General features: G+C 62.5%; 1 protein-coding gene across 1 annotated transcript; it reads left to right on the forward strand.

The window, feature by feature from the left end:
- Window positions 1–1,095: 1,095 nt before the first annotated feature.
- UAP1 (UDP-N-acetylglucosamine pyrophosphorylase 1) lies at window positions 1,096–9,336 on the forward strand. Its single transcript, XM_059821701.1, has 10 exons — window positions 1,096–1,402; window positions 1,497–1,701; window positions 2,701–2,876; window positions 3,162–3,334; window positions 4,538–4,731; window positions 5,151–5,294; window positions 5,714–5,902; window positions 6,367–6,414; window positions 8,447–8,513; window positions 8,777–9,336. The coding sequence occupies exons 1-10, from the start codon at window positions 1,096–1,098 to the stop codon at window positions 8,867–8,869; spliced, it is 1,596 nt and encodes a 531-aa protein (XP_059677684.1). The 3' UTR covers window positions 8,870–9,336.
- The last annotated feature ends 896 nt before the right edge of the window (window positions 9,337–10,232 follow it).

The raw sequence follows: 10,232 nt of genomic DNA on the forward strand, positions 1-10,232 counted from the left end.
AGGCCAGAGCCCGCCATGTCCCCTCCCTGTCACTTGGGGCTGTGCTTCCTGCGGCTGCACCGCTTACTCAGGCCGCGCACGGCCGCTTTCCTCACTCGCTCTGGCGTAACGGTTTCCGACGTGATATCATCCGGAGGGAGAGTCGCCTCTCGGCTGACGCGGGCCGCTCTCCCAGGAGATGCTGTGAGTTGCACAACTTTCTGCAGCCGTTGGCGGTGCGCGGCTCCGGAGCCAGGAGGGGACGCGTGGGGTGAGGGGGTGTCCAGATGTTCGGCTGCAGCCCCCACTGCTTTTACTGCGTGCTCCCCTAAATTACGGGGCCGGGGCTCTCCGCAGCGGTGCACGCTGGGGGTGACCCGGGCATGGCTGGCTGAGGGGGCTGCTCTCTGCGGGGCTCCTCCTTTGCGGAGACCTCGCTGGCCATTTTGGGTGGTTTTTGGGGTTTTTTCCCTGCGCGACCCCCCCCTCTTGCTGCCCGAGGGGAGACGGAGGCGAGGGGGGCTGCTGCCTGCCCGAGCAGCGTGGGGACCGCTGGCCCACGCCTCTGCCCGGGGGCTCCCTGGAAGGCCGTCCTTCCCCTGCCCGGGGGCAGACGGCGACCGCAGCTCCCACTTCACGCGTGGGCCCCGCGCGGGGAGAAACAGCTGGAAGGGGTGGGGCTCTTACGGGAAACCCCGCTCCCCGCCCCGCCTGGGGGGGACGGGGGCCGCCCCCTTCCCGGGAGCGGAGCGGAGGCTGCGCCGCCGCCGCTGGGGGACCGGGGCCGGCCCTCGCCTCTCCCGCTGGCGGCGCCGTGCGCTGACGTGGCGGGCGTTGCCATGGCAGTCGCCGGCGCGCGCGCCTCCGCCGCCTCAGCGGCCGCTCCGATTGGCGGCGCAGCGCGGTGGGGGGGGGCGCTGCCACGAGCCCCTCCGGCGTCCATTGGGCGGGCGGCGGGCACCACGTGGCGCGGGGCGCAGTCGTCGCGGTGACGCCGTGCCCCGCAGCCAGTGAGGGCGCGGGACGTGCCGCCGCCGCCTGCCATTGGCGGCCCCGGGGCGGCGGGGGGCTATAAAGAGGCGGCGGGGGGGCGGCGGCCCCGCGGCGGCGGGCGGGATGGAGGCGGCGGACGCGGCCGGGGACGTGGCCGCGGCGCTGGAGCAGCGGCTGGCGGCGGGCGGGCAGGGCCATGTGCTGCGCTTCTGGCCCGAGCTGGGCGGCGCGGCCCGCCGGGCGCTGGCGGCGGAGCTGCGCGACATGGACGTGGCCGAGATCAACCGCTTCTTCCGCCGCGCCCGCGGGGACGGCGGCGGTGGGGCGGCGGCGGCGGCGGGGCTGGACGCGCGGATGGAGCCGGTGCCGCGGGACGTGCTGGGCAGCGCCTCCCGCGACCGCGGGCTGCTGCCGCGCTGGGAGAGCCGCGGTAGGTGCGGGGCGCGGGGGGCGGCGGGGCCCGGCGCGGTGCGGTGCGGTGCCGGCGCGGCGGGCCCCACGCGTGTGTGCTCTCCCGGGCGCAGGGCTGGCGGAGATCGCGGCGAGCCGCGTGGCCGTGCTGCTGCTGGCCGGCGGGCAGGGCACCCGCCTCGGCGTCCCCTACCCCAAGGGCATGTGCGACGTGGGGCTGCCCTCCCGCAAGACCCTCTTCCACCTCCAGGCCCAGCGCCTGCGGCGGCTGCAGCAGCTGGCGGAGGAGCAGCACGGCACCCCCTGCCACATCCCCTGGTGAGTGCCCTGCCCTGGGCTGTGGCCGGGCAAAGTCCCCTGGGGTGGCCTTGGTGGGACAAGGCTCATGGGGTGGTGTCGGAAGGGCCCCGCTGTCAGCGGTGGGTCAAGGACCTGTGGGTTGGCGTTAGCGGGACCCGGTTGGCATCAACCCGGCTGGTGTTGGTGGGTTAAGGGCCTGTGGGTTGGTATTGTTCCATGGGTGTTGGCTGGGTCAAAGCCCCGTTGGTTGGCCTCAGTGGGTCGAGGTCTTGTGGGTTGGCATGGGCCCTGTTGGTGTCAGCACGCCAAGGACCCACAGGTTGGCGCAGACCCCCGTGGCAGGCCAAGGACCCACGGGTTGGCGCAGACCCCCGTGGCAGGCCAAGGACCCACGGGTTGGCGCAGACCCCCGTGGCAGGCCAAGGACCCACGGGTTGGCGCAGACCCCCGTGGCAGGCCAAGGACCCACGGGTTGGCGCAGACCCCCGTGGCAGGCCAAGGACCCACGGGTTGGCGCAGACGCTCTCGACACCAGTGCTATGGCTGTGGGCATAGCCTGTTGGAGTTAGTGGGTCAAGGCCCAGAGGGTGGTACTGGCAGGTCCCACGATGTCAGGCTCAACCCCACGGCCCTTGGGAACATGCGTCGTGTCACCTCTGGGCAGCCTGCTGCGTGGGATGGCAGCCACGCAAGGTGGGGGTCTGGGAGGCAAGGGACGGCAACGATGCCGTGGTGTCATGGTGGGAGCTGGCGGCTGCAGCTGGGTGTCCCACCCACTGCACAGGGTGTGGTAGGGTTTTGGAGATGCATGTTGCGAGGAGGGGTGAAGCCCTTCGTTGGCTTGCCAAAGAGGTGGGACTGCAGCGGGTCAGATCCCTTTAAGTGTTTGGGGGGGGTTGGGGTGGAAGAAGCCTGTCCTGGGTGTTACAGGCTGGAGCAGTTCCCCACATTTAGGATGAGGGGTGTGAGATCCTGCTTCTCCTCCCTGCTCACTGGGTCTCTTCTGTGCTGTGGCAGGTACATCATGACGAGTGGACGGACTATGGAGTCCACCAAGGAGTTCTTCCTGAAGCATCGCTATTTTGGCTTGAAGAAGGAAAACATCATCTTCTTCCAGCAGGGCATGCTGCCCGCCCTGGGGTTTGATGGGAAAATCCTGCTGGAGGAGAAGGGCAAGATTGCCATGGCACCAGGTCGGTAGCCAGGAGCTGGCGGGAGGGGTGTGCGGGGGTGAGACACGGTGCTGAGGACAAGCTTTTGGAGCTGGAGCCTGCGTAGGTCAGTCTCGCAGCGTGACGTGGCCCACGGGTGACGCAGCTGGGAGGTGTCTGTCTTGGCGGGGAGGACCAGGGTGGGGTATGGCTGGGCCCGTGATGCTCCACCCTGGCTCTGCGGGGAAGGAGGGTGAGCCTGGGTGGCTAACGGGACCGCAGCCGGGCGTTGCTGCGGCCCAAACGCTTTCTTCCCCTTTTCCCTAGATGGCAATGGGGGCCTGTACCGGGCCCTGGGGGTGCACGGCATTGTGGATGACATGGAGCAGAGGGGTGTGCAGAGTGTCCATGTCTACTGTGTGGACAACATCCTGGTGAAGGTGGCTGACCCCAGGTTCATCGGGTTCTGCTTGGAGAAGGGAGCGGACTGTGGGGCCAAGGTATGGTTTTGGGGGCAGGCAGACACCTCTTTCCTAGAGCAGGGTGGAATCTGTCCTGCTCCTTGCCTGGCTTCTCTGACTCCTCGCCTTTCTTTTGCCGGCTTGCTGCAGCCAGGAGGGATAGCTAAGCACTGGGAGCTCGCTGGTGGAGTAGCATGTGCTGTCAGAGTCCCACCTGCCCCATGGGTCTGGCATCCTGGGGGATGTGAGGCGTTACTGACTCCTGCCTGGCGCTGCTCCCCTCCTGTCTTGCAAAGGGACGTGGCACCGACAGCCCCAGCGCTCGCAGGTCCTCTAGTCCCTGCGGCCGAGAGCTGCTGGGGAGCCTCAACAGGGCTGCTTGGTTCCCACCCGAACGCTGGGCAGCTGGTGTCTGGGTGGCTGCGGGGAGCACGGGCAGCCGGGATCCCTGCCGCAGGCTGCCACCTGTCCCCGGCCATGACGTCCTGGGCACCAGACCAGGACATGGTGGGTGCAGCTGACTGCTGACGCTGAGCCCAGCCCCGTGTCTCACAGGTAGGATGTTGCACACCCGAAGCTTTACTTAAAGGCTGGATTAACAGCCAAAGGGGCTGCGCAATTGTGTTTGCATTGGGCTCAGCTCTGGCAAACAGGTGAGAGGGCTTGCTGGCCTTGAAGCTTTCGGAGAGCGAGCTGGGAAAGGGAAAGTAGTTCCTCCTTCTGGCCAAAGTGAGAGAACAAGGAAATAAACCCTAGCCCACAGAAAGGAGAAAGCCCTGTGTCCCTGCATGCTGCCCTGCCTTGGTGGCAGTGACGGGTAGGGATTTGCTGAGGGGGCCCGTAGCAAGAGGGGGAGGTGTGTTGGGTGCGAGGAAGAGGAGGGAGGTCAGGTGTAGGGGCATGGCTCTGCTGAGCCAGCAGCCTCCTGCTTGTGCGTGGCAAGCTGGCTGTTCATGTGCGGGCTGGGTGCTAAAAATATCTGTGCCCTCTGCCAGCCACATGCGGGCTTGGTGCCAGATCCTGCCCGCACTCTCTGGGTGTGCCTGCCACCCTGTCTTACCCTCCTCTGGGCACTGTCACCAGAAGCACCTGGGAGGGGAGGGCTCCAGCATCCCTATCGCTGCCTTAACCCCACTGTCCTGCACAGGAAAATGCCTCCATGGGGGCTGCTAGATACAAGGGGAGCGTATTTGAAGCATGGGGCTTTGGGGGCCTTTCCCTGATGGTGCTTCTCTTGGGCAGGTGGTGGAGAAGACCAACCCCACGGAGCCAGTTGGTGTGGTGTGCCGAGTGGATGGTGTCTACCAGGTGGTGGAGTACAGCGAGATCTCCCTGGCCACTGCCCAGAAACGGAGCCCAGATGGGCGGCTGCTCTTCAACGCAGGCAACATCGCCAATCACTACTTCACCACCGCCTTCCTCAAAGATGTAGTCAAGTAAGGGCCTGCCAGGGTGCTGCTGGCGTGCCGGAGGAGGAGCACCGGTGCTCAGCGGAGCCGGCTGCCTGGCCGCCTGCGCCTTGCTTTCCGCTGGTTGAGCTCCAGCTGTTTGCAGGCATGCTGGGATGAGGCCCGTGGGGTCTGGCCCCTGCCCCTGCACGTGTGGCCTGACCCCTGCCTCTCTGCACAGTCCATTCCTTGAGATGAGGTTTCCCCTGGCCATTGCTGGCTGCTGGTACCAGAGCGCAGGCGTGCGGGGCTGTCCTCGCCTGGCTGCCGTGGGGATGAGCGGCCCGTGCCTCGGGACGGCTGGGGGTCAGGGCAGAGCAGTCGTCCTGCCACAGCAGTGTCTGAGCCAGGGGGCTGGAGACGTGCCTTGCTCGGGAGAGCGACAACTCTTTCTTGGCCCGTTGCAGCACTTATGAACCACGGCTGCAGCACCACGTAGCCGAGAAGAAGATCCCACATGTGGACATTGCTACAGGGCAGCTGATCCAACCCGAGAAGCCCAATGGGATCAAGATGGAAAAGTTCGTCTTCGACATCTTCCAGTTTTCCAAGTATGTCCTTCTCTCTCTGTGGGGAGCAGGCTGCTGGTTCTCACTTGGGCAGCTCTGAGAGCCTCTAGGGGATGGCAGGGCTGTGCCCACCAGTAGTGCCCTGGGGTCAGGACTGGATGCCAGCTCCCATGCTGTTCAGCAGCAGTGGACAATTGTGCCCTGAGATGATCAGGGATGTGAGCAACAGGAGGGACAGGCACTGTGTGCCTCTTAGTTGGCTGAGCCCTGGTCCTGGGCCAGAGGAGCACCTCCTGACCCTACAGCCCAGGTCCTCCCCTCCCTCCTTCATGGCTGTGAGAACAGCCCATGGGTGCGGGCTGTGGTCCTGGCTCAGCCACCCTGGCAGGGGAGAAGCCGAAGTGACAGGGAACAGCCATGTTTCCCAAACCTAACCCTCCCATGCCCTGTTTCCCCCTCAGGAAGTTCGTGGTGTATGAGGTGCTGCGTGAGGATGAATTTTCTCCCCTGAAGAATGCAGACAGCCAGAATGGCAAGGACAACCCCACCACAGCCCGACATGCCTTGATGTCCCTGCACCACTGCTGGGTCCTCAATGCAGGGGGGCATTTCGTGGATGAAAATGGCACGCGCATCCCTGCCATCCCTCGGTGAGTTGCTGGTCCTGGCGCTCCTGCACCCCTTTTGGGCTGGGTATAAAGCTCCAGGCAGTCCCCAGCCCTTCTCCATTTCAGCGCTCCTGAAACCAGCGTTGCTGGAGCCACCAGCTGTGGGTCCCTTCTCCCGGGTGGTCCGTGGGGCAGAGCCAGGTGCAGGCCAGGCGGTGGCTGCAGGCGGGGCGCTCGTTCAGTCGGCAGGAGCTTTCCATCTTGATTCAGCCCCTGTGAACTGAATCCTGCTGGTCTCCGTTGCGCAGCCAAGGTGGCCCGTGCAGGGAGGAGGTGGCTCCCTAAAGCCCAAGCACACCAGCAGATCCATGCAGCAGCCAGACTAGGGTTGTGGCATCCCTCGACTGAGAGACCTCCCGCCGCCCCTGTTTGGAGAACAGCAAACCCTGGATTTGTTCTGCTCTGTTTTTTCCCACCCTTGCTAATCCTTGTTTATTCCCACGTAGTGTCACAAACGGAAGGTCAGATGCCACCACAGCAGATGTCAATGACAAGTAACTATACCGTGCAGCGTGCATGGTGGCGGGGCTGTGCTTAGGTACTAACAGGCTGTAGGCGAAGCAGTGTGCCAGGCTGCGGTCGCTGCAATGGGTACGCTGGTGAGCAGGCGCCTGTAGTGACTAATGGGTCTGGGTGGCTCGGGGCCGCATGCTGGGAGTGGGGCATGTCTCACTACAGGACCCCACAGATGCCGCTTCGCACGGTGGCGGGCGGTGGGCAGCATCTGCTCCCTCCTGGGCTCCTTTCCGCAGAGGCAGCCGGTGGGGATAACTGGAAGGGGCTTGTGCTGTTGGTACAGATGCAGGCAGCCTGCTGCTGACTGCACGCAGCCCCCAAAGGTCACCCCACAGGCAGGATGCTGTTGGGAAACACGCTGGCGTGTCCCTTCGATGACACTCCCATTCGTCACGCCACGGTGTAGCACAGCCTGGACTGATCCCGGCTAGTCCCATAGCTGGAGACCGCTGCCGTCTGCCGGTCTCTGCCAGGCATCCAGGCAGATTGAAACGGGATTAAAAACGTTAAGTAAACGTCAAGCAGGCTTTGATGTAGCATGTGCAAATCTCAGCGTAGGCGGCCAGCTGTGCTTTGTGTGACTTCAGCTCTTGAGTTTTGAAGATCCAGACTGTGACACCAGGGAAAACCCCTGGCTCAGTGCTTGAAAGTTTACAGAAGTAAACGGGAAAGTTGACAGAAGTGTTAAAGCAACTTCTGTAATAGCAGCGTGTTCTTCTGTAGGCACAGGGCACGTCGGTGCGGCTTACAGCCTGCAAGTCACTTACGCTTACCAGCTAAGCAAGCTTGTTACAACTTCTCCCGAAGAGGGAAAGGTATCTTCTGGTACTTTCTGGTGGGATATGCCTAGGGTCTCTGTTTTTAATTCAAGACTCCAAGTGCTTTCAGCCTTATAACTAGGCCATCACACTAGTTATAATGTAGGATAAAGGGTGCACTTTATCCTACATTCATCCTTCATTGCCAGTTACTGGCAGGTTTTTTTTAAACAATTATCTTGAAATGAATCTGACTAAGGCAAACACAAGTGCAAGAGCTGGGTTAGGACGGGTGAGTTTTATTTACTCGCAGCTGGGACAGGAGGGGGCTGAGCGAGTGCGTGGCAGCAGGGACGAGCTTCGACCTGGGCTAAGGGAGCGTTGTCACAGGTGACATCTTGCGATGCCTGTCTGGCTGCAGTGGAGAGCGGTGTGAAGGGGCACCCTGGGGTGCCACCGTGGTTCCTCACCCCCTGGCCAGGCTTCACGCCAGCTAGATCCAGGGAGCATCCGGGGGGTCCTACAAAGGCTGGTGGCAGCAGGAGCAGGGTCAGGGACCCCACGCAGACCCCTGCCCAGCAGTGCGGCTGCGGCGGGCAGCGCTGGCGTGTGTCTGCTGTGGTCCTCACCAGCTCAGGCTCGTGTGCAGAACAGAGGAGCTGAGACAGTTGATCTAAGAGGCAAAGGCAGGAGGAGCAGGCAGTGCCGCAGGGAGTATTTCTGCGCGAGCAGGCAGGCTTACCCTGTGTCCTCAGGTTGTGCTTTAAACAAGGAGTGTGTTTAAAAAGAGACCTGTTGTGACCAGCCAAACAGGAAGGTGCTGTGAGTGCATCTCTCGTACCCCAAGGATGCAGGAGGAGGAGGAGGAGGAGGAGGAAGGGGTGACTAGCTTGCATGCAGCATCAAATATAGCAGGGCTGTGGCCCAGGCTGGGGGTGTAGGCGCTGCTGTAGTTGCACACATGGAAAGGCACGTAGATCCTCATTAAAGCCGCATCTAAAGCTCTCTTCCCTTTCAGTCGCTGCTGGTTATCTAAACTTTAGCTCGCGCCTTCACGGAGAGCACGCAAGGCTTGACTAACCCGGGGCAGCTCTGTGCTGACGGGATCTGCGTGGGCTGGCAGCCACTGGCGCCCCAGCCAGCCGCTGACCCCCTGCGCTGGTGTCTGCGAGATGTCTGGGCCCCAGACGTGTCCCCGGTGGGATGTGGCTAACCCTCCTGACTGTTTTGTTTTTTTTTTTCCCCTCTGCAGCTTGAAGGACGCAAACGACCTGCCGATCCAGTGTGAAATTTCTCCCCTTGTCTCCTACGGTGGAGAAGTGAGTACTGGCTCTTCAGAGGTCGGGTGCCCTTGCAGATGAACTAGGCGGGTGGGAGGCTGATGGGTCACGTGTGTGAGCCCTGGCCGGGGAGGGGGTAAGCCATGAAAGTGTGACTTGGATTCACTGTGGAGCTTTTTGAGGCAGTGTCCACCAAGCCACTAGCATGGGAGGGGACCAGAGCCACCTGTGAGCAGCTCAGCAGGTCAACAGAGCAGATGATGCATGGTGCATTCCTAACGAGCTGCTTCGTCCTCCCTTAGGGTCTGGAAAAGTACGTGAAGGACCGAGAGTTTCGCGCACCTTTGATTATTGATGAGGACGGGATCCACGAGCTGGTGAAGAACGGGATGTAGCGGCGGCGCGGTGCCCAAGCCAGGCTGCCCGTCCCGCCTGGCGGGCTGGGAATTCGGACACATGAAGGTTTATAGCTGTAACTGGTAGGGGCTGGTCCTGCTCGCTCTAGCCTTGTGCAGAGGAGGATGTAACCCACTCGGTTGTATGCTTCTATTTATATTTTAATTTAAAAACCAAACACTTTATGGATTCCCCTGCCATGAAGCACAGCTGTGGCACTGCTCTTTGCACTCCGGGCTGTGGGCATTTATTTTTAAACATGTATATAGGAATAGTCATTGTACATGCAGAGGATTTTTATGGTACGGGGCTGGGATTAATCTTGAATTTTTATTTTTCTCAAATCTACATGACTATTTTTTTTAATAGGGTCCTTGTCATTGCCCACGTCCTCCCTTTTGGTCATCCTTTGTACGTTGCACAACTGGAAGCACCCGATTAAACTCTGAGTCCCTCCTGTCTGTCATCTGGTGTTGTTTTAGTGATGGTGGCTTTCCGCAGAGGCTCTGCTCATAGAGCAGAGGTCTGACTGTGTCATGCCAAGTGCCCCGCTCTGCCCAGCGCAGCAGGGGTTGCTGCCTGGGGGGGGTCACAGGCAGGTCCTCTGCCTTGCAGTGCTTGTGTGGCATTTCTGGAGGAAGTGGAGGGCTGTGCTTTCCTCTTGAATTTCTGCAAATGGCAGCAAGCCTTGAGCAAGTAGGAAGAGGCAGGTGTGCTGTGCTGCCAGAGTGCTCGGGGTGAAACCAGCCTGGCGCGGTGCCCTCCTCCAGCACCGCGTGCCCTCTACTTTTCCAGGGAGGGCTCTTTGGCTCCTGCCAGAGCCCACTGCCCTGGAGCGTGGTGTCCTGATGCCCTCGGACAGAGCGGCTCTGCCGCCTCCCCTCCTGTTTGGGAGGGGGGATGGTGCTTGGCCAGCTCCTCTCCTGCTCCTGAGTCCCACCACAGCCCCTGGGGCAGGGGGGCACAGCTGCCCACTGCTCCACAGCTGCCTGAGGAGGGATTTTCCCTTGCAGGGCTGAGAACAGAGCCCAAACTGCTTCCCTCCCAGGGAAAGTCACCAAGTCCCCTGAGTGCCAAGGTGGCTGTTGGGCACCCTAGGCTCAGCTGAGCACCTGGCTCCGCAGGCAGCATGCCGGGGAAGCTGGGGCCATGGCGGGGGGGGTGGTCCTGGACACTGCTGTGGCTGCTGGTGGCTTGCCACAGGCCAGCTGGGCTGTGTGTGGCCGAGGCAGGCTGGCAGCCACGGGTCCCACAGGGGACGGCGCGGGATGGGGGCCAGAGCGGATGCGAGGAGCCAGTGCAGAGTACTGCGGGTGGTCTGCACCGCCGCCTCTCCCTGCCCACTGGCTCTGCCGGGTCCTG

This window comes from Gavia stellata, chromosome 10 (genome assembly GCF_030936135.1).
Source record: "Gavia stellata isolate bGavSte3 chromosome 10, bGavSte3.hap2, whole genome shotgun sequence".
In the NCBI taxonomy this organism is placed as follows: domain Eukaryota; kingdom Metazoa; phylum Chordata; class Aves; order Gaviiformes; family Gaviidae; genus Gavia; species Gavia stellata.